Source organism: Phocoena phocoena, chromosome 9 (genome assembly GCF_963924675.1).
Source record: "Phocoena phocoena chromosome 9, mPhoPho1.1, whole genome shotgun sequence".
NCBI lineage: Eukaryota > Metazoa > Chordata > Mammalia > Artiodactyla > Phocoenidae > Phocoena > Phocoena phocoena.
The window spans coordinates 13,030,638-13,055,368 of NC_089227.1; the positions used below are offsets into that span (position 1 = coordinate 13,030,638).

Consider the following 24,731-nt stretch of genomic DNA (forward strand, 5'->3'; position numbering starts at 1 on the left):
AAATATTTATTTTAAATAAACACATACTATCTATTTACTAGATACTGATTCTTAGTGAGTCTGCCATCCAACATATTCTCCCTCCCTCTCTCTTTAGGGATATTTACCCATTTCAAGATCACGTATGTTCCCTAAAGCGTTAACTAACGCATTCGTTAAAATTCTAAGCAGTGCAGTGCTGAAATCAGAGACATCACAAACCTCCCTGAGTTACACGGATCTCCACACTATCTACAAGTAATATACAAGTCAACTGCTTCAGTGGAGACCAAACATTTATCGCATTTCCCTGATACAAGGATCTACTAGGAAATAAAGTGAGGGGGGAAGAAAGAATTGTTCCCAGTTTTGCTGGTGATCACCTCTTCCTCATCTTGGCGCTCACAGATCACCTAATAATCTATTCTAGAATCTTACCCACAATAAGAAACAAGCACTATTTTGCATGTTAGAGAACTCATCATCTTTTTCTTTTCTTCTGGGAAAAAAAAATTTAGGAACAGACTGGATGAGCAAGATCAGAAATAGAGGGGAAGTGACGATAAGAATTTAACCACATTTATCAGTAAAAAAAAAATCATAAAATAATTTTTAAATGTATGTCAAAGAACGTCCTTACTCTTAGATGTATTCTGCAAATGCTCCTCCCTCTGAGCTATACCCCCCAGGAGATGTCTCCTGAAGGATTTAAGGACAAAGTTTCATATCTTTCACTTACTTTCAAATAGTTCAAAATCAGACACACACATACCACATGTATTCATATGTAAATAAACAAATACAGCAAAATCTTAAAACTGTTGCATCTAGGCACAGGGTAAATAAGAGTTCATTACACTACTCTTCCTATTTTTCTGTATGTTTGAATTTTTCATAATAAGATGTTGGAGGAAAATAAAACCCATGACACTGCTCTATTGGCCATGATTCACACCCACAATATGGATACTGTCACTGTCAACTAATTAACATAGAGAATTATTTGAAATATAGATGACGTGTTAGGAAGTTATCAAATCATATTGCCATGAAAATACATAGACTTTTCGAAGCAGAGCTTTCTTTTCTACACAACCTATTTTTGGTTAGCCTGGTTGACAAAGGAGTCATACTTTTTGGAGCTCTCATGTATCCAGCTGACTGCTTTGTATAATACTCTGGAACTGTATCTATAAACTAGACTCATTATATTAGCAATCATACCCACCAAGTTCTGAATACAAAGGTTGTTTTGCTACTTTTAAGACCAAAAGAGAAATCCATGCCAGAAAGAATAAAAAGACTAGGCAAAAAATAACTTTTCCTCTAGGCAGTAAGATATATAACTTATGAACTGTATAACTAGCTGAAAGCAAAAGATATGCAAAATGACTGCAGACAATCTATTAAAGTTTAATATGAGTTGAAATGTACTTTATCATTATCAGACATGAAGAGAAACCATGCCCATAATGAAACAATTTAAAATTGTTACCATCTGGTGGAGGACACAAGCAGGATCCAAAGAGAGTGAGAAAGATGTCCCAGCAAATTCATTTCTTTTGGTTAGAATTATACATGTAGGCCTAAAATACTCCAATGTACACTGATGTCTTAGGAGCAAGAGTTATGAATTCCACCTAATACTGCCCCACTGAAAAACCCTAATGAACTTGTAAAGTATTTGTTAAATCAAATCTAAAACCTTCACTATTCAGGATAAAATATCAAAATGTTCTGAAATGGAAGCAAATAAGCAGGAACTGTGAACACTGAAGGTGGAACTGAGAAACATAAACCAGAAAGAGAAGAATTAAGCACAATCTCCTAGATGATTCATCATCATCACCATCATCATCATCATCATCATAACAACTACTGAAGAGATAAAAAGAAGGGCCTGACACTACTGGGCATACACCCTGAGAAAACCATAATTCAAAAACAGTCATGTACCAAAATGTTCACTGCAGCTCTATTTACAATAGCCTGGAGATGGAAACAACCTAAGTGTCCAGCAATGGATGAATGGATAAAGATGTGGCACATATATACAATGGAATATTACTCAGCCATAAAAAGAAATGAAATTGAGCTATTTGTAATGAGGTGGATGGACCTAGAGTCTGTCATACAGAGTGAAGTAAGTCAGAAAGAGAAAGACAAATACCGTATACTGACATACATATATGGAATTTAAGAAAAAAAAAATGTCATGAAGAACCTAGGGGTGAGACAGGAATAAAGACACAGACCTACTAGAGAATGGACTTGAGGATATGGGGAGGGGGAAGGGTAAGCTGTGACAAAGCGAGAGAGTGGCATGGACATATATACACTACCGAATGTAAAATAGATAGCTAGTGGGAAGCAGCCGCATAGCACAGGGAGATCAACTCGGTGCTTTGTGACCACCTGGAGGGATGGGATAGGGAGGGTGGGAGGGAGGGAGCCGCAAGAGGGAAGAGATATGGGAACATATGTATATGTATAACTGATTCACTTTGTTATAAAGCAGAAACTAACACACCATTGTAAAGCAATTATACTCCAATGAAGATGTAAAAAAGGGCTTCCCTGGTGGCGCAGTGGTTGAGAGTCCACCTGCCGATGCAGGGGACACGGGTTCGTGCCCCGGTCTGGGAAGATCCCACATGCCGCGGAGCGGCTGGGCCCGTGAGCCATGGCCGCTGAGCCTGCGCGTCCGGAGCCTGTCCTCCGCAACGGGAGAGGCCACAACAGTGAGAGGCCCGCGTAACGCATAAAAAAAAAAAAAAAAAAAAAAAAAAAAAAGAAGGGCCTGAGAATGAAGACAATGGGAGTTGAGTCCAAGATGAGGGTCGCTGCCATAGACAAACAAGGCAGGGTGGGCTTCCTTCGTGGCACAGTGGTTGAGAATCTGCCTGCCAGTGCAGGGGACACGTGTTCGAGCCCTGGTCTGGGAAGATCCCACATGCCGCGGAGCAGCTAAGCCCGTGCGCCACAACTACTGAACCTGTGCTCTAGAGCCTGCGAGCCACAACTGAGCCCACATGCCACAACTACTGAAGCCTGCGTGCCTAGAGCTGGTGCTCCGCAACAAGAGAAGCCACTGTAGTGAGAAGCCCACACACCACAACGAAGAGTAGCCCCTGCCTGCCGCAACTAGAGAAAGCCCGGACGCAGAAATGAAGACCCAATGCAGCCAAAAATGAAAAAATAAAATAAATAAATTTATTTTAAAAAAAAAAAAGGCAAGGCAATAGTAACAGAGAACAATTTAGAAAAATCATATTAAGTTGCAACTGAAAAATAAAATACAAACAAGCAAACAAAACGAAGTTATGCTATAGAAAAGATGTAGGAAAACAGGACAGTGAGATCAGGACAATTATCAAGCTTTGGGTTCAACATATATCTACTAAAATTCTAAATTTGTTCGATTGATCCAACAGAACCAGAGCGGATGATCACTGATTCTGATCTTAATAATTAGAAGACGTTATTTTTCAATCAGCCAGATGATAAGGAAAGAAGCATCAGAGTAATGAAGCTAAAATTGATACTTTGATATAAAACAAATTTGGGGATTTGGTTCTCTAATCAAGGAGATTTACATCCATTACATTTGACTTCAAACTTTTTTTTTTTTTAATTTAATTAATTTATTTATTTATGGCTGTGTTGGGTCTTCGCCACTGCGCACGGGCTCTTTCCAGTTGCAGTGAGTGGGGGCACGGGCCTCTCATGGCAGTGGCCTCCCCTGTTGCGGAGCACAGGCTCTAAGCGCAGGCTCAGTAGTTGTGGCGCACGGTCCCAGCGGCTCCGCGGCATGTGGGATCCTCCTGGGCCAGGGCTCGAACCTGTGTCCCCTGCCTTGGCAGGCATATTCTTAACCACAGCGCCACCAGGGAAGCCCTAGACTTCAAACTTTAACAAGAATGGCAAACAAGTTTTATCTCACATGATGAATCCACCTTCATGTGCACCAGGAACAATAATAATAGTTAATTCTGAATGAGTGCTGACTCTGACTATGGCAGGCACCCTTCTTCACATTTTACACAATATTAACTCAATTCTAACAACCCTAAGAAGTAGGTATTATTACTGTCCCCATTTTGCTAATAAGGGAACTGAGGCATAAAGAAGTTAAGTAACCTGCCTGAAGTCACATGGCTAGTAAGTAAAGAAGGCAGAATTTGAATCCCAGCAGTAGAACACTGGGGTATTCCCCTAACCATTGTGCTGGCCCCTCAAGGAAAGATGCCAAGATCAGGTCTGCACACATCAGCCATCTGAATAGGTGTTAGAAAAACCTTGGGCTCTACAGTGATGTAGACCTAGGGTTCAAACTTCAGCTCCTCCCTTTACTAGCTATGTGATCTTTAGACAATCACTCAAGCCCCTTGAGACTCATTTCACCTCTTGTGAAAATGAGGATATAATACTTCATTTACAAGGAAAATTCTGAAGATTTGAGAAGATAATACGAATAAAGTACCCAGGCCTAAGATCTGATGCAGGGCAGGCACTCGGTCAATGGACACTAGTGCCATAACTGAACACTCTGACACGATGGAGAAATGTTAAACACAATACACCAGAAATTATAAAGCAAATTATACTTAGTATAAAAACGAAGTTAAACTCAAATGGCACTTACAGCAAAATTTCAGATTGCCATTGAAATAATGTTTTAAAATATTTTTACTCATATTCAAATCCCTAATTACAACCCAGGTGACAAGATGCCTTCTATAGAGCATACTGTACCTCTTTGATGATTTTCACCCCTTTTGGATCCTTGATATTAACAGCTATACTCTAAAAATTAAAAATATATATATTAAAATAGTATCTTAAAAATTTTTCTTATTGCTGACAGTTCAATAAGAGAGCCATTCATATTACAGATTTTTCCTCTTAAAGTAAATGCATTTTCCTCACGAAGAAACATTTAAATAATTTCTACTGATTTTATTTTCAATTCGGATATGTTAGGATGATAGTAAGGATTACAGTAAAAATTTTTCAAATAATAATACCAAATGTAGGCAATTAGCAATCTCCAAAAGAATAACAAATGTAACAAATCAAGCGATTCCTCAGTTTAATAAAATTATTTCCATTAAAAACCATTATAGGGCTTCCCTGGTGGCGCAGTGCTTGGGAGTTCGCCTGCCGATGCAGGGGACACGGGTTCATGCCCCGGTCCGGGAAGATCCCACATGCTGCGGAGCGCCTGGGCCCATGAGCCATGGCCGCTGGAGCCTGCACATCCAGAGCCTGTGCTCCACAACGGGAGAGGCCACAGCAGTGAGAGGCCCGCGTACCGGAAAAAAAAAAAAAAAAATTATAAATTCTCAAAAAATGTTTTAAGTTAGTAGAGAAGGAAAATTAATAAAAAGCTCTACTATTTCTACTTGGTAACTGGTGAATGAATAAAATAAAATAAAATTTCACCTTATTGGGAATATTACAAAATATCTACAAAAAGGCACAGAAATAAACAAGCCACAATGATATCAAAAGTTTTGTTATTACAAGAGAATTACACAGGGCTTCCCTGGTGGCGCAGTGGTTAACAATCTGCCTGCCAATGCAGGGGACACGGGTTCAAGCCCTGGTCCGGGAAGATCCCACATGCCGTGGAGCAACTAAGCCCCTGAGTCACAACTACTGAGCCCGTGCGCCTAGAGCCCGTGCTCCGCAACAAGAGAAGCCACCGCAATGAGAAGCCCGCGCACTGCAACGAAGAGTAGCCCCCGCTCACCGCAACTAGAGAAAGCCCGTGTGCAGCAACGAAGACCCAAGGCAGCCAAAAATAAATAAATTACTTTTTTTAAAAAAAAAGAGAGAATTACACAAAGAAAGCAAAAAGGGGATAATATTCTTACTTTTTTATTTCGGTTAACACTGAGAAAATAAGTACTTTCTGTCCCCACAAAAGGTGGACCCCAAGTTCGTGTATCATCACCAGCTCCTGAAAACAATAGTATGAACTATTTAACCTTGAAACATCATGAGACATTTCAAATCAACAGGCTTACTCATATGTAAGTTCACGGATGCCTAAACAAGATCAGCGGAATTAGCAACCTAAAGTGGCCTTGGGACCTTGTTAGAACTGCCCAAACTCTTTACCTGTTCATGTAAATCACTAAATCCTCCCATAGCTTCTTTCACTAAAATCCATCCCTGAAAGTCAGAAACCAGAAGGGAATATCCTACTGGCAGTCTTTAGATTTAATAAATGGCAAGTCTGAGGGGGAAAAAAATTACTCGCCTACTTCAACAAACAAGTCAGCTCTTTCAGTGTTTTTAGCATTAAATGTGCAAACAAAATGTGGGGTCTACAAAATATTTTTGTTAAATACAATTTAAATCAGGATAATGATAAGTAAGTCTTTATGATAAAGTGGTATCTGAGGCTAGGTATAAAACAATGATAAATAAATCTAGTTTTTAAATTCTGTAGCAATAAATCAGAAAAAGCAAAATAAGCTACTGAATAGCAAATGTCAATAATTTAAGATGCTATTTAGAATAAAATTTTAGTAGTCTAGGTCTTGCTTCAAAGTAAAAGTTTAAAAACATCAAAAATAGGGTATTTTATTCTAAACATCTACTTCAAATGATTCTGAAAAGTACTTGTGTTTGATTCAAAGATAACACTATCGAGTTACAGAAAAAAAGTTTTCTTTGCACAAAAAGCAAACAATGTAGATGGAGCTCAGAAAGTGAATCAACAATTAATTGGCACAAATTAGTATCACTTAAATTAAGATTTTTATAAGTTCTGATTAAATATTGATATTAGAAACTAATCACTACCTAAGTATTACTAGCCCCCAATAAGAGAGAATTTGTGAATATGGGTTAAAGTTTAAATTCTAATCTCATTTAAATGATATAATTAATTTATTAGCCCATTAGACTTTATCCACTGAAACTGATAAAGAAAAACAGACACAGCCTTTTAGAAAACAAAACAGAAGCTAAAGAATAGACTCCTTTACTAAAAACAAAAAACTAAAAACCTCACAAGAGAAAGCGAGAACACAGGACAGAGGAGAAAAGAAGCATTAGTTCTAACTGGGGATGAACTGATAAACAACACAAAGCAATAAATAGTAAGTATCAAACTGAACAGCGTGCTCAAAACGTCAGGGGAAAAAATAAACTACAAGAGTCCACAAAGACAATCTCCTAGTAATAAACCGGTTATAGGCTTCACGGAAAAATGTATGTGTGAATCTGGATCTTCAAGATCAGATAGGACCTCCCAGAGGCTGGAGAGAGTCCAGCCACTTCCATTTTTTTGAAGGTCTCAATACATTAAATTAAAAAAAAAAATTTGTTTTTAAGAGAGCAATGTCAAGATAAGGCTAAAAGTAGAGAGCTTATTTTAAATGTTTACATTCATCTCTTGGGTGGAAATAATGTCAGAAATCTAAACTGGAGGCCTACATAGCTTTCCTGCCCCACCTGGTCCTGGTGTATAACCTGGGTTTAAGAGACGCGGAAGGATAGGATATGTGCTGACGGCCCATGAAATGAAATAAGGGTTAAAGGTCACAAACTGGTAAAACTGGCAATTTGAGAGACATGTTTTATTTGACCCACACACAACTTAAAGTTTTTAAATATCTGCCATGATTTCAAAATCTAGAGATAGTGTATAAAAATCCAGACTGCCTTTCTTATATGATATTTCAACACATTCATCCATTCAGCAAATAGTTATTGGGTGCCTACTATGTCACAAACACTGCTCTCTGCAGAGCAGACACAGCAGTGAACAAAGACCAACATCACTGCCCAGGTATGCCTGCCTCCTGGTGACAACCCTGGAATAACAGCAGCAACACTGGCTGCCCAGCCCACTTCATTCATTTAGGTTACCTGCCTGGCCCTGCAGGCATAGCGTTTACACCCACCGAAAGACTCTAAAAAGAGAAGAAGAAAATATACTTAAGCTTGATACGCTCTTTGATTACTCAAATAAGAATAATCTAGTCCCAAGTCAGAAAACTACAATGAAATTTAATTTAAGAACTGAGGAAGTGGACACTAAAAGAGACTGAAATGTGAAAATACTGCTAAGGGACTTTTCTTCATATCTGTTGAATAACTATCTCGAAAAAACAAAATATATAATATGAAAATTAAAACATACTGAGCAAAAGGGTTAAAGGAGAGAGACCAATTAGTAAGAAAAAGAGCAATGAACATCTGCTAGGAACAAAGCTTGATGCCTAGTGTATGGCTATGGGACATAATAAAGGCCTAGACTAAGGAAAGGGTCCCCCAGTGTGGAAATGAAAAAGTACAAAGGAGAAACAGGACTAAGCAAACAGGGATTAGTGATTTCTAAAATTAATAAAAATAAAGTCATTCCCTCAGTATTCATGAGGGACTGCTTCCAGCACCCGCTGAGGACACCAAAATTGGCAGATGTTCAAGTCCCATAATTGGCCCTCCATATCCACCAGTACAGCATCCGCAGATTCAACCAATCGCAGATCATAAAAGTACCCAATCTGTGGCTGGCTAAATCCATAAATGCAGAACCCGTGGATACGAAGGGCCAACTGTACAAATATTTAACCTAATGATCAAATGAAATAGCAACAGAAATCATATTGGCTATTCTATCTAGAAATGGAAGACCCAATGCTTGAAATTAGAAAGTATGTGGTATTAAAACTGGATAGCAATGTGAAAATTAGAAGTTTTGTGGTACCTGTAAAAGAAAAAAAAAGATGTTCAGCTAGAAAGTAAACATTATTCAGCATGTATCCAGCAATGACCAAAAGTGATAAATATCACTGACTGGATAAATGAAGCATTATCTCTGGAAAGCAGGATTCACCAGGCTCTTCTATCACCTGGAGCCTGACAAGCACAGGGCCAGATAAATATAAAATATATAACATTCCCCATGCTGATCAGAGAATCTTCTGCTAACTGCTTTGGCCTCTTAAGAAGATCTATGTAGCAGAAAGGTGAATCTTCTAGATCATGCGTTCTACTTTATAGCGTTTAATCACTTATGGTAAATTAATATGTTGATGTAATTATAAACTAGTTTCTTATGGGTCTTATAGATACATGCACACTGTTCAAGGCTAGGCCATTTTCACTAATTTGGGAATTCTGTTCCAGATCCATAAGCAACAGATCTTGAAGAATAAATAATAATGCTAATTTCTTGCCTTCCCTTCGTCCCCCAGTGAGGGAAGGTGGCCAGGCCCACTCTAACCTCAGTCTCAGCAGCAAGGCTTGCGTGGGGCTCAGAAGGGCCAGGATCAGAGCTGAGTGTCTGGATATTCCTTACTAGCTGTGTGACCGTGGACAAATCCCTTGACCTCTCTGTGTCTCTGTCTTCTTATTTATAATCTAGGAATAATAACAGCTCACAGGCTGTTGTAAAGACTGAATAAATTAATACAGGCAAAGTGCTCAGAATTGTGCCTGGCACTAACCGTTGTTAGCATCATCATTATTTACGTGTTGCACATCAGTTTCTACCAGAGGCTTCCAGGTGCATGTGAAGGATCTGGCTTAGGCCTTAGCCCTTGGCACGTATAAAGAGTAGAAAGAGATCTAATATTAGTATAGGTTCAGAGGAAAATAAAGGAGAAGGGAAAATAATCGCTTCATTTCAATTCTCTCCTCATCCCACATACAGGTACATGGACATTTAAAGAACTATTAAAAATATTTATTAGCTGGTTTCTATGTTTTAAAGAGAGAAGTAGTTTTACCTGGTCTTTCCACTTTTATAACTTCTGCTCCAAGATCTCCTAAATTCATAGTAGCAAAAGGTCCCGCCAGTACTCTACAATGTTAACGATAGATAAATTCATTACCATCTTTAAGATTTTTATATTAATTCTTTTCTTAATACTCCATCAACACAGACAAGCTCATATAATGTAAGAATTAAAATTGTTAAAACTAAAAAAAAAAAAAATTGTTAAAACTGTTCAAAAAAGTGATTTGGTCATATGTATCAAGAGCTTTAAAAAGTATATTCCCTTTGATGCAGTAATTCTACTTTCAGAATTCTATCCTAAGGAAGAAACTGAAAGATTTCCTGAGGCAAAGATTTATGTACTAGGAAGTCTCATTTATAATATAAAAACACTGGAGGATGACTAGGTAATTATGTGACAACTATATACTATAATAAAATATCTTATATTTTTTGTTGAATTTCGAATGACATGAGAAAATACTCAAAATATAACATTATGTTTAAAATGTGGATATACCTGTAATTTCAATATGGTTCCAATTTTTATTTTCAAAAGTTATATATAATACATATAATATGCAGATTGGAAAGAAATGTATAAGTATTATACTAATTGTCTCATAGAATGATGAAATTACAGGAAATTTTCTTGGTTTTTCTTTCCAAAATTTCAATGATAAGCTTATAAACACCTTCTTATAATCCAAGAAATAAATGCCTTTTTAAAGAAGGGGGAAAACTCAATCACCAAAACACAGATAAACCAATGCAAACCTTGTTAGATCCAGAATTCTTACACCCTCCAATGGCTTCATATTGTCAGTATCTGGCAAAGACAGAAAATACTTAAGTTGATTACTAATTGTCGGAAGGAATAATGCAGAATTCTTCATATTCTTAGTAATATCTATTACTACCAAATAAATAAATTTTCCTTCACATTTCTGCTTTATATATAACACAGAAACCTTGACCCAGTCCAACTAAATCAATCTGTAAAAATTAAAGCCTCTAATACCAGATTATTCCCGATTTAATAAAGTCCAAAGCTACACTTAAGATAGTTTGTCTAATGAAAAATTTTAAAGTGGGACAAACTAATGAAAAATTTAAAAATGGGGGGAGGGGGTGTATAGGCTGAGCACAGAGGGTTTTTAGGACACTGAAAATACTCTGTATGATACTGTAATGATGGATACATGTCATTACACATTTGTCCAAACCCAGAATTGAGAAACAGAACTTTCCATTACCTGAAAGTTTTCTCCTGCCCTTTGCAAACTACCTCTCCCTCCATCCCCAACCTCAGGCAACCATTAATCTGCTTTCTGTCATTTTAGTTTGCATTTCCTAGAATTTTATATAAATGAAATCATACACTATGTACCCTGTCTGGCTTCTTTCATTCAGCATTATGATACTGAGACTCACCCATGTTGTTGCATTTTTATGAGTAGTATCCTACTCTATGGATATACCACATTTGTTTATCCATTCAGCTGTTGATGGACACTGGGTTGGTTCCAGTTTTAGGTTACAGTGGATCAAGCTACTATGAACATTTGTGTACAAGTCCGTGTGCGGACATGTTTTCATTTCTCTTGAGTAAATACCTAGTGGAATGGCTGGGTAATATGGTAAGTTTATGCTTAACTTTCTAAGAAACTGCCAAACAGACTTCCACAGTGTTTGTACTACAGCGCGCGTTCTAGAAACTCCACATCCTCTCAACACTAGGTATTGCTCATCTTTTAAAGGTTAGCCATTCTAATGGGTATATGATGTTTCTCTGTGGTTTTAACTGGAATTTCCCTGTTGACTAATGCTGTTGAAAATCTTTTCATGTAATAATAGGCCATTCATACATACATCTTCGTTTGTGAATTGCCTCACTGCTTTTATTTTTTTTAACTGTTTATCTTATATTGGAGTATAGTTGATTAACAATGTTGTGATAGTTTCAGGTGTACAGCAAAGTGACTGAGTTACACATATACATGTATCTATTCTTTTTCATATTCTTTTCCCATTTAGGTTGTTACATAATATTGAGCAGAGTTCCCTGTAGGTCCTTGTTGGTTACCCACTTTAAATATTACAGTGTGTACATGTCAACCCCAAACTCCCTAACTACCCCTTCCCCTGCCTCACTGTTTTTAATACTGAAGCAAAATATTCGAAACAGTGCAAAAATCCACCAACAGGTGAAATGTTAAATAAGCACCTGCACATCCATATAAAAAAATACCGTACCAATGTTAAGAAAAATGAGACATTTACATACCCTGACATGTAAAGTTCACCAAGATATATTCCTAAGTTAAAAAATAAATCAAGTTGTAGAACAGAATGTATAATATGATCCTATATTTGTAAAGATACATAATAACATTAATAATACATGTTGGTGTTTCTAGGAACATTCATAAAATTCTACTGGTGGTTAAATCCTGGGGTAAGAATTTATGGAGAACTTTCACTAGCTAAGTTATTTATTTCTGTAATTTTGCTTAATTGTGATTAAGTGTATAATCAGCAAAAAAAGAAAATGAAAAAGTGAAAACATAAAGAACAAAATGAGAGAGAAAACAAGATATTTTAGAGAAAATAAAACATAGAAAAAGACCTCAAATGTGAGAAGATATTTTGACAACATTAGGAATGAATGCACAAGTAATTCTTTATGTTACATAAGACTCCAAAACTACTGGTCTTATGTACTCATCTCTTTTGGGGCCCTTCTTTTATTTCAAATGATGCAGGAAATATATTTAGAGGTCTCTTCAACCCATAAATCTCATTTCATTATAAATCTATAAAGAGAAGTCTATATTTCTCTACCAATATCAACTCACAACCATAATAAATGTTGTTTAATGACACAAAACTTTTCAAATGAATTAATTTAACATCAGGCAATAGAATTTTACTTTTATTATCTGAGAAGATAACCAGAAAGGACTTCTAGAGCACATTTAAGTCAAAATCAATTAATGAGTTTTAAACAGTTAAGAGCATAAACCCTGGAGACTGACTGAATTTAATTCTCTGCTTCACTACTTACTACCCTAGTGACCTTGATCAAGGTAACTTCACTTCTCTGAGCTTCAGTTTCCTCATTTGAAACACCTATATCATAGAGTTTGCAAGGATTAAATGAAATGCTATATGTAAAGTGCATAGTACACTTCCTGGAACATGGTAAATGCTCACTAAAAATCAACAATTGTTGTTATCATCATCCTCATCATTGTATTATACAGTCACAATACCTATTAAAGTAGATAATCCAGATTTGAAAACAAGAGAAAAACACATGACTCATGATTATTTCAAAGAACAGAAAATAACATATATGATTCTCAATACTCTATACTTTAAAAAAGATATCTATAGCCATATTTTGCCTGTTTGTGAAAGACCAGAATAGGCTGATTACGGGGGGAAAAGAACAGTTGAAAAGAGCATCTATTATAACGTAATTTGTTAAGATATATTGAGCAGCTTGTATATTGCTCTAACTTATTTGGCCTCTAGGATGGAAAGCTATTATGATGATCACAGCTGAGTAACCATGCAAAGCAGTATAACTATAATGAAGTCGCCATCAAATCTATGCTTGCCAGAGCTGCTTCTAGGAACTCCCCTGGTATTTGGCCCTAAGGTTTCCATGACACAAAGAAACTTCAGCAGCACCAGAGTAGATATAATTGACAGATGCCCACACAAGTGGCTCATCTGTATGACAGCCATCATGGCATCCCTCCCCCACTGTACTAGTCAACTACTGAGACATTGAAAACAAAAAAAAGTCGTCATAAAACAAACTGATCGAATACCACTATGAAATACAACATGTGATATACACCGAAATGATTTCTTAATTTGATATTTTACAGAGAACTTAACTACCAGAACTTAGGAGTGAGACAGTAGATGGATATCTCTTCAAAGCTTTATTTAGAACAGTTAGCAGGATATTTTCTTTCTAGCACAGGTTAGAAGTCTTGAAAGAAGCTCTGTTCCTAATAGTATTATTTGACAGGTAATTTTAGGAGTTTAGAGTACTTGGAAAATTAGAATCCACTGGAAAACATTCCACGGAACCTAAAAATTTTGAGTTGTAAAAAGGTACTGTGGAAGTGATGCCAAAGTTACAAGGCAATTACACCATTTAGAGACAACCAGAGAACAAGAGCTAGATGGATAGTAACTTATAATAATTTATAATTCACCTTCCATTGACACTCAGTTTCTTGAGAATTGCCCTTCTCTTGCAAGGACTTGGCTATTACTATGGGATTTGCAATCAAACAGGTTTTTAAACTGTTGGATGCTACTATTTTAATGAAAACTTGAGAAATCTACAGGAAGAACAGTGGGAAAAGACCAGATAAAGGGTTTCTGAATGATAGGTAAAGCATGCTACAACTACAACCAAAGTACAAATCAGCACTAATCCCAAATCCCTCTGCTCTTCTACATTTCCCAGCTTCTCTTGCAATTAGGTTGGGCCCAAATGCCGGGGGGCCTGGCCAATGAAACATAAGCTAATTCCAGCCCTGATCCTTAAAAATATCCCACAAAATCCTCCAGGCTTCTATACTCCTGCCACAGTGACCTTGGAAGCTACAATTTTCAAATAGTGTAGCTATATGTGCAAGAAAGATGTTTTATTGTATTAAGCCACTGAGATTGTAGGCTAATTTGTACCACCACCCCATCTAGCCTATCCTGACCAATGAAGAAACCAAGCATTGGAGGAGGAAAAATGGTAGCCTCTAAGCGATCATAGAGCATCAAAGCCAACAACTGGAAAGTCCATTTCAGGGGTAGGTTGTTTCACTGTTAGCAGCAGTCTTCAAACTGAGATATGTGAACACTTTTGTAAGAAATGAATCATTTTAAAGAAATCAATTTCCAGGTCTTCAACTTTCATATACATTTTTTCCTAAAAATAAGCCTTCTTTCATGATAAGCCTTCTCACACTGGGCAGAAGGAAAACATATTCCTTACACATTACAGCTCTTACCCTCATCTTAGTTTTTGTAAAATCTACTTGTGATAAAAACTTTTAAATATGAACTTCATATATGCAATGAATTGCCTTTCAAAAGTCATTTAGGAGAAAGACCACTGCTATAGACCAGCACGTGGAAAGGTAGAAAACAGCACCAACTTATAGACTTTATAAATCAATTTATAGTTATAGGATTCACAACCAAAAGTCAGGAAGCCAGAGAAAAAAACTTCAGTGTTCAGGCCTCCTTAAAGGGCCAGCCTGAAGTGAACTACTCAGAGGATATGAAGTGGCTGAAGCAGGTACTCACGGAGCAAATGATAGCAATGAATTACCAAATATGAATGCCCACAAACCCAAGAGGCCCCTGGAACTTCTCCGTGTTGGTGTGGTGGCTCTCCTCCCGGAGAAGACTGAGCAAAGGCAAGACCTTTGTGCCAACTAGGGAAAGGCATCCCTTCCAGGGGACAACCAGCAAAACGCCATCACAGGTACTTGAGGGAAATGATAATTATCACGGCAAAGAAGAAAATGTGTGCACGCGATGCGTGGGAAGGTGGAGGTGGGGCACGTGTGACTGTGAATGTGATGAGCCTCTTTTGACACAAAAAAGGTAGGGAACCCGATTTTACAGACCCACTGCAGATAAACGGAGGAGGAACAGAAGGGAAGGGAAGGGACAGCCTGGAAGAAGTGTGTGGACGGATACATATGTGAGAAAAAATGTCATGATTTGATTTGTTTTCGGGACTTCCCTGGCAGTCCAGTGATTTAAGAGTCTGCGCTTCCACTGCATGGGACACAGGTTCGATCCCCGGTGGGGGAACTAAGATCCCGCATGCCGCATGGCAGGGCCAAAACCAATAAAGAAACAAGCCCATGATTTGTTTTCAACAGCTTCCAATGGGTAATTCTGACGAGCAGGAGATGTCTAGAGGGAATTTAGGATGCTTTCTGTGAAGGGCTACAGAACCCTCCCAGGAATTTCTCTTTAAGGAGTAAAAATAAAAATTATTCTCTAAGGCTTTTAGAGTTTTGGGGGATGGAGAAAGGAGAATGAAAAGCATGCTTCCAAGGACAGAGGAAGGTCTTAAGGTGACCTAGCCATGTTCATGTTATAAATTCTTTCAAACTTTTCACACATTTCATCAAACTGTCCACCAGAAAGGCAGTGTTAACATATACTGGCACAAGCAGTATATGAAAACAGTGTTCTCCACCATCTTCCGTAACCCTGCATATTATCACTTGGTTTGGGGAGCATATTGTTTACTTGTTTGTTGTAAATGTAACAGTTAAAAATTTGCATGCTACCACCATTTTAATTTGCATTTATTTAATGACCTCTAAATTACATTGTTTTTAACACTTGCTCTTTTTCTTCTCAAACATAATCTATTCTTCTCGTTGGCCCATATTTCTACAGGCGTGTTTACCTTTTTTCTTATTGATTTGTGTGGATTCTTCGTGTAGTAAGAATATTAACCTTTTATGAGTCATAATTAGTAAAAGTAATTTTTCTTTACCTGCTGTTTGGTTTTTTGGATGGTTTTGGAATTTCACTTTCGAAAAATCATTTCTTTTACTTTCTGCCTTTGCTATTGTTTCAGAGTTCCTTCAGACTACCCGCACCTTCAGTGAGTTGCTAAAAGGACTCAGCACATAGTTGTATTCATGGCTAAAGGTTTATTACAGCAAAATGATATATGACCCAATCAGTCAGTGAAAAAGATGGGCAGAGTCTGGAAAAACCCATGCACAGGCTTCTTATGTTCTCTCCCTCCCATGAGGGGCCATGCCAAGCTTCTTCTGTTGCTTCTTTCTCCAGCAACCAAAAAATTCAGTAACATGTGCAATGTTTCTGCTCAGGGAAGTCTATTACGGACCCAGAATCCAAAGGCTTTATTGAGGGCTTTTCACATAGACACTCTCTGCTCAGCATACACCAAAATTCTGGACTCCCAGAAGAATAGCAGGTGCTCACCATAAATCCATAAATCACACTGATTGTACAAATCATCTAGGCACCCTTATTAATTAGGAAGCAGTTCCAGTGCCAAATTCCCAGATGCCAAACAAGGGCCACACTTGTAAGAAGGTCTTTCTAAAGATAGCAGCCTGAGGCCTGCTATGTTAACTCTTTTCTGTACAGGTATCATGTTTTTCCAACCCCACATTATATACTCATGTATAGTTGGTTTTCCCTTTTAAAAAGCTTTTATTTTCCAATTTAAAGTATGTGAGGTTTATTTTTTTCTATTTATATATTAAGTATTTGCTTCTTAGATAAGAGACTAATATTTTTTCTTGCCTTCTATTTTCCTAAACATTTCAGGTTTTCTACAAAAGGTACGTATTGTTTTTACAATTGGAAAAATACAAAGATACCAGTTCTGGCGACATTAAAATTTTACTTCTTTTAAAACAAACATTTGTGTCTGGAAAAGAATAATCATACTCTTACATTTTTCTTCATGTCAAAGTATTCTGTCAACAATTTTATTATTTTCAATGAAAACTTTTATAAGTGTGAGTTAATGCATTAAGACTTGCATTACACATGGGTGAAGAATATTAGTCTAAAAGAAATAAACATGTATAATACTTTTCACCTGTGCTTGACTACTGTGGATAGTGGATACATGCTTAGAATTGAAAAGAAGATCATTAACAGTAGTTTGGCTCTCAGAGGCAAAAACAAGTTACTTCTAATACCTGCTTTATCAATGAGAATATTACGTAAGTGATAGTTAAGTGGTCTACTGCATTCAAGGCAGGTCTCACCTTATCAGTAAATGAGCTAATCAATCTCAGAGATGCCTTTACTTTTCTACGACTGACAGTCTTCAACATGGAACAGCTGACAACAGAACCTATATAAGGAAAACTGAGGTAACCTGAAAGGCTTCAGGAAATATTAAGATAAAGCTTATGCTCTAAGTATACACACAGTAGGCCCTCTGTATCTGTGGGTTCCCCAACTGCAGACTCAACCAGCAGTGTACCGAAAATATTTGGGAGAAAAAAATGCCAAGAAATTCCAAAAAGCACGATTCGAATATGCTGCACCTCCCACAACTACTTACATAGCAGTTGCACCATGCTGTCAACTATTTACATATCATTTACATTGTATCAGATATTATAAGTAATACGGAGATGATTTTAGGTATACACAGGTTGTGTAGTTATATGCAAATACTAAACCATTTTATATAGTAAGGGACTTGAGCACCCTCAGTTTTTGGTATCCAAAGGGGGTTCCTGGAACCAATCCCCTGCAGATACCGAGGGATGACTGTACAAACATTTCTAGGGCTCTCTTCAGCAGCACATAGACTAAAATCAGAACAAAAACTTCTATACATAGAAACTATTAAATACAGTCTTCTGTCCTAAGAAGTGCTTTCATCATCAAAAATACATTTTTGGGGGGACTTCCCTGGTGGTTCAGTGGTTAAGACTCTGTGTTTCCAACGCAGGGGGGCGCAGGTTCGATCCCTGGTCAGGGAACTAAGATTCTATAGGCCGTGCGGCGTGGGAAAAAAAAAAAAAAAAAATATATATATATATATATATAAACTTTTTAATATCTATATGTATTCAAAAACATGAGGTTTTTGAAGCAGAGATCAGAGTTATTATTACTTACATCAAGAAATGCACCATTTTTCCCACACCTAATATGCCACAGGCGTCATAATGAGAGCTGGTGGACTAGGCGTGCACATATAAGGATTGAACCACAGGATAGGTCCCCAAAATTATAAATCTATTAGTTTGTATGGGATAGCTGCCCAGCAGCCACCTTCCCCCAAGAAAAGCAGAGAAAGCTTATCTCCCTAATGTAAGCAAATTCTTCTTCGGAAGAAAAGGGGATGATCCCTGGGTTCTAACCCTTTGGAATATAAATAAATGTCTCCAGGGGGAAAGATAAACTTCCCTGGGTTTACAATCTCAATCTTGGGAATGTCTCCAAGGCTCTGAGTTTTATACCCCTTTGAAATATAAACATAAACTTCCTAAGAGTTCTCTAACAATCATTTCAGTCATCCTTTAACTTCCAAGGCTTGCCCTTTAACCCAGGCTCTAGTTTCCTTGGCTTAGAAAGCCCTGACCATGCAGAAACATGAAAATATTTACTCCTTGGTAATAAGCAGTAAAACTAACCAAAGTATTTACTTTTGCAGCACTCATTAATACCTGACAGCTACCTAAAATATTGGCTTTCAAACCCTTTCTGGAGAGCCCTAGGAATTCCTTAGCAGTGCCCCAGAAGTGTCTTTTCAGGGAGGTAGTTAAAGTAGGGGACAGAGGGAGCAGCTACGAGACCCCAATTCCTTCAAAAAGCCATCTGCTCTCATAAAGGCTCTACAAAAAAAAAAAAAAAAAAAAATTTGTTTAATCTACTGAAAAAAGACACACCAAAAAATCTTAGGTAACCCAAATAAAGATCCTCAGTCTTATAGAAATAGACAAGGCCCCATTTTCACTTACACTTAAATTTCCTTAGTGGTACTCTTATACAAGTAAAACTTATAAAACATGCACCACCACAAAGTTAACCAATTAATCTGGGGGCTCCCCATATAACTCATGGGTCCTGAGAAAGTTCCTTGACGTTTTGCCTGTTGATGTCCTCTGTGTACAATGCCACTTGAAGACAGCACCTAGCCACTAAGAGTGTCTTCAATAAAAGCACTATCCTACTGAGGATCCTGCTTTCTAATGCTGGTCCTCCCTAAAGAGTGCTGCAATTCTCTTTTTGTGGGAACAATACCTGTGTTACTCACAAAAGTGCTCTTTTCTCTCCACAGGACTCAGACTTAGTTCACGGGGCAGCCACCAAACTCTCATATACATCATCCCAATTCACTTTTCTATTTCCAGGTAATGCAACATAAAACTTCCTTCATCTCTCTTCCCCTGAACTCACCACCATATAAATAACCAACACAAGTATGTATCTGGGAACCTCAGACCCACCAGTTCAGGCAGCCAGACTGCAATTCCCAGGTTCATACTCCGGAAGGTTCTAGCTACATTCACAAAAGTTCAATACTAAGGTTGTATCTACTAGTCTTTAAATATCTAAAATAATATGCTACGCAGTACCACTATCAGAATTTTACATGCTTATTTATCGATTGCATTTTTCAAAGGACGGACTGAGTGTCAATTCATATTTCTTTACCTAGGAAAAAAGACAACTGCCTGGGATTCAAGAAGCCTGAGTTCTGGTCCCACATCCATTTGCTATGTGAATTCAAGCAAGTCACTTCAGTTTTCTTGGACAGTTTCTCATCTGTGAAAAGGCAAGTTGCCTATTCTCAGAAGTGATCCAAGGGGAATCTGGAGTTTTCATATAATTAAGAATGTACTCTCCCTCAATCCTCATATATACCTGAAAACATGATGACAGGCACACTGTCATGTGCAATCTACCTGTCAAAATCTACCTCCCCCGTTTCTAATGCAAGTTCATATGTGTAGAAGATAGCAGTGTATCACTATAGGAAAGAGCATTCCAGAAGTGTAAGGCAAGTAAAATGACAACTTACAGTACTTCACTCAATTCTGCAAAGCATTTGCCAGTTATTTAAAAATGAACAAAGGTAATTTTGATCCCTGCCACCCTCATTTTTCTGCTCCCTCCCCCCAAAATGTAGATTAGTTGATGATATTAAAGGGGGTATCATAGGTGAGAATCACTGACCAATATGATGTGACCCACTCATTCATTCAATAAATATCTGACAGCTCAATTACCAGGCATTAAGCTAAGCACCAAAGACAATGTCCAGAAAGGTGCTTAGCTTTGGCCAGGACAAAAGCATATAATAAAGTGAATAATCTGGGATCCCCGGGCCTTAACTGCATCACAAAGCCTTGATGGCATTACCCTGCCTTGATTGATTCTACAACTTGTATCTAAAGGAAAAGCTTGATGAACCGAATTCCCTCAGCACAAACCACCACAGGAAAGTGTGTGTGTATCTCCATTCATCAAGGACAGAAGCTGAGAAAACATCCCATTCTTCGGCTTTGCCACGTCACAGAACGTGTCAAATGGACAGTGAGGAGTGGCACCTTCAAGAAGGTTCACAGGCTGAAAAGCACAGGTCCAGGCTACCCATTAGGCCATGACTAAATGAGTCTGAAAATTCTTTAAGATTCTGTTTCCTACAAGATGATTTCAAGACTCACAGTGGACTATCATTCCCAGATTCGGAGGGTGTAAAGAAAGTTCTAGAAAACTGCAGTAAATCTAAATTTCATCTTCTAAATAAAATTCTGAGACAGGTATTCGGTACAAAGGTGGGGGGCTTTACATTAGGGGTCATTCTTGAATGATCACACTTTTCTTTTTAACCAAAAGTCTGTGAAACGATCATTATTTTAAGAGCTTTAGCCAAATGTTGCTAATTTTGAAAATCAGGCTCTCTGCTTCCTAACCAACTCGCTTACCCACTTGCATTTAACAGCAAGGAAGGGAGTAAAGTCCGGCCTCTGCGAGCACAGCCTCGCCCCCGAGTTATTTAAAGTGCAGCCGCACAGCACAGGGAGATCAGCTCGGTGCTTTGTGGCCGCCTGGAGGGGTGGGATAGGGAGGGGGGAGGGGGGGAGACGCAAGAGGGAAGATCTATGGGAACATATGTATATGTATAGCTGATTCACTTTGTTATAAAGCAGAGACTAACACACCATTATAAAGCAATTATACTCCAATAAAGATGTAAAACATAATAATAATAATAAATAAAGTGCAGTCTGAAACCCTTCCTGAAATGTGGCTGGGGGTGCATTTTTCAAGGTATTTAAACTTGGGGGACGAGGGGGGAGGAGTAAGGGAGAGAGGCGAGTCCGCCCAGTAGGACCGCGCAGGGGCCGGACCCAGGCCTGGACGCCGGGCAGGGTGACAACGGGGCGACCGCGGAGCCAGGGCAAGGGGAGACGCGAAAGGCCAAAGGGCGGGCGCCGGGGGCAGCGGATACTTCTGGAAAGCGCGGCGCTCTCCTCAGGATGCCGCTGGAGTGGGGAGGCTGGGGCTGGGGTCCCTTTCGCCGCCCGGACCGAGTCTCGGAGGATACCTGACTGAGGGCGGCCGGTCCACAGCCCCCTCCCGCCGCCCCGGCGGGAGAGAAGGCCGGTTCTCCGCAGAGCCGCGACCCTCGCCAGCGTCGCCAGCGTCGCCTGCATCGCGAACCCCTCTGAAATCCTCCTTCCCTGCGTGAGTGGAGAACGAAGTGCGCGCGCAACCCGCAGCCACTGGGGGCGCCCGCGGACACCTCGGTCCCCGCCCCCCGCCAGGTGGGAACGGCCCGGCCCTGCCGAACTCTCCGGGCCCCCCTCCATCCGTTCGGCAGGCGTCTAGTACGTCAGTCAGTGGCAACCAAAGCCCGCGAGACTGCAAAGGCCATTGCTGGGGCCCGGGATTCGCCCTTTCCTTTATCCTTTTTCTTCCTCCTTCCTTCACTTAAATCAGCTGAATCTGTACCCAATTCGATAACCTACTTATCCCGCCGCCCCAGAGGAACCTTTGTGACGCCGGAACCAATGTGGTCTATGTGCTGGCGGGCGGAGGACTGTTTTGGTGAAGGACCACCAAGTGTCTGTGAACGGTTGGTCTCGACAGTTCCGGCGGGAGCACGCGCCATTGAGGTCCTCGTTTTCGTCTTCTGAGATGCACCGACAGAATTTCCGACCCCCGACTCCTCCTTGCCCCAGCCCGGGTGTAGGAGGTTGGGGTAGCGGGAGCAGCTTCCGGGGTACCCCGGGCGGAGGCGGAGCGCGGCCGCCATCCCCGCGGGACGGGTACGGGAGTCCACACCACACGCCGCCGTACGGGCCCAGGTCTAGGCCCTACGGGAGCAGCCACTCTCCGCGACACGGCGGCAGCTTCCCTGGGGGCCGGTTCGGGTCTCCGTCCCCTGGCGGCTACCCTGGCAACTACTCCAAGTCCCCCGCGGGGTCCCAGCAGCAATTCGGCTACTCCCCAGGGCAGCAGCAGACCCACCCCCAGGTAATAATAGCCAGCGTTTGCCGAGCTCTTACTGTATGGCAGGCATGGTACTGATAATCCCTTTGCGTGGATTATTTTGAATCCTCTATGAAGTGAGATACTATCGTTAGCCCCATGTCGCAGATGAATAAACTGAGGCTCAGAGAAGTTAAGTATAACTTTCTTTAGAATGCTGTAAAAAGTTGCAGATCTGTACTTTGTTTCTATAGTCCTCCTACTTTTAGCCAGTACACTGCCGCTCAAACACAGATTTCCCTAATTCCCTCTCCTTCGTCAGGGGCCTGGCCAGTTAGTTGCAGTAAATTCTGAGTCCCCGGTCTTCAAGGAGGAAAAAAAGCGAATGAATCCCCAGCATAGGGCTCAACTCCAGGGTTACAGGCTAGTGCCGTCTTCCTACTGATGGCACCTTTTCCCTTTTTTTCTTTTCTTCTTCTTTTTTTTTTTTTCATTTTGGCCTTAGTTTTTCAACTACATTGGCTTCTGCTCTAAGGCTTCTTTCTGGTATGTCTAGGATTCTGTGGTTTACATCTTAAATATGCTTGGTAGTTTTCCAACTTATGCTAAACCAAACCCATCCCTTTGAGTGTGGAGCTAATGAGATGGGAGGGTTCTAGAAATTTTGAAGCTGTAGGGTTAAATAAAAAAAAAAAGTTTAATTTGCTTCCAGAAGCAATAGGGAAATACTGAGGGAAAGACTACAGTACAAGTAATTTCTTACTTCATCACCAGTTTATAGTTTGGGAAAGTTATTACATTAGAAACCCAAAAGGATTTGAAGTGACAGTGGGCATAAAACTATCAATAAATTAGTATATCAAATAGGTTTAAATACTTTTTTAAAACACTAGATTAAAGGAAGCATGGACTTTGCAAGTGAACATATTTGGGTTCAAGACACAACTTTTAACTAGCAGTGTGATCCCCTCTAGCCTCTAAAGAAAAAGTACCAGTTACCTCTACTAAATGTCTTTTTAACTGATGATTTTTTTCCTAAAGGGTTCTCCAAGGACATCTACACCATTTGGATCAGGGCGTGGTAGAGAAAAGAGAATGTCTAATGAGTTGGAAAGTTATTTCAAGCCTTCAATGCTTGAAGACCCTTGGGCTGGCCTAGAACCAGTATCTGTAGTGGATATAAGCCAACAATACAGCAATACTCAAACATTCACAGGCAAAAAAGGAAGATACTTTTGTTAACATTTCTGAAATTCAACTGGAAGCTTCATTTGTCAGGAACATCTTGGACAAAACTTTTGCTTGTAATTAAGTTGAACCCTAACGTGGTGACTTTGAATAATTAGTTGTGTCTTCCTTCATCATATCAAGTATTTTTGGTGTTAGAGAAGACATATGGTAGGATAATTTGCAATATTTAGCTCTCTGGAAGTGCCTACCAATTTTTGAAGATTGACAGTTTCCAAATACTTAACATTCTTGGTTATATAATGGACATTTGTCTTTTAATGTTTTTCCAATGTTTCAAAATAAAACATTTTGTCTTTCTAGCTATATTGTGCTTTGTCATATGCCAAAGAATTATTAAAATAATGCTTTGTAATCACATAGTTAGAATTCGTAAGTATATATTTTGCATACTACTTTTGAAAATGAAATAGACTGTCCTTTGTCCTGTAGACAGTTCTTTATTTGTTCATAGGGAAAGGGGGTAAAGGAAAAGAATAAAGGAGATTTCTATTCATATTATAACCATTGTTCTGCATGCATATTTTATGTAATGCTTTTGTAAAAATGCATTGAAACTTGATTGAAAGTTACAGAAACCCGCTTAAGCTTAAATTTAAAAAAATATTCATACCCTTCATACTCATTTAACTGCAGAGGACAAGGATAGACCTACTTCTTGCATAGCTATATTAAAGAGTTCTGCATCTGAATTTCTCTACTCCACATCTCTCAGTATTGTGGAGTCATTTTCTCTTGAGGCCCAGGAAGATGGCTACCA

The 24,731-nt window shown here is 39.1% G+C and overlaps 2 protein-coding genes across 2 annotated transcripts in view; one reads left to right on the top strand and one right to left on the bottom strand.

Moving 5' to 3' along the window:
• SUGCT (succinyl-CoA:glutarate-CoA transferase) overlaps positions 1-22,101 on the bottom strand; it is a 684,446-nt gene extending 662,345 nt beyond the window's left edge. Inside the window, exons 1-5 of the mRNA XM_065883542.1 lie at positions 21,837-22,101; positions 10,499-10,550; positions 9,732-9,805; positions 5,859-5,944; positions 4,735-4,785 (exon numbers count right to left, since the gene is read on the bottom strand). Of these exons, the coding sequence (XP_065739614.1) occupies positions 4,735-4,785; positions 5,859-5,944; positions 9,732-9,805; positions 10,499-10,550; positions 21,837-22,101 (528 nt within the window). The remainder of the gene's footprint in view (positions 1-4,734; positions 4,786-5,858; positions 5,945-9,731; positions 9,806-10,498; positions 10,551-21,836) is intronic.
• Positions 22,084-24,475, top strand: MPLKIP (M-phase specific PLK1 interacting protein). Its single transcript, XM_065884217.1, has 2 exons — positions 22,084-22,768; positions 23,765-24,475. The coding sequence occupies exons 1-2, from the start codon at positions 22,430-22,432 to the stop codon at positions 23,963-23,965; spliced, it is 540 nt and encodes a 179-aa protein (XP_065740289.1). The 5' UTR covers positions 22,084-22,429; the 3' UTR covers positions 23,966-24,475.
• Positions 24,476-24,731: the final 256 nt, after the last annotated feature.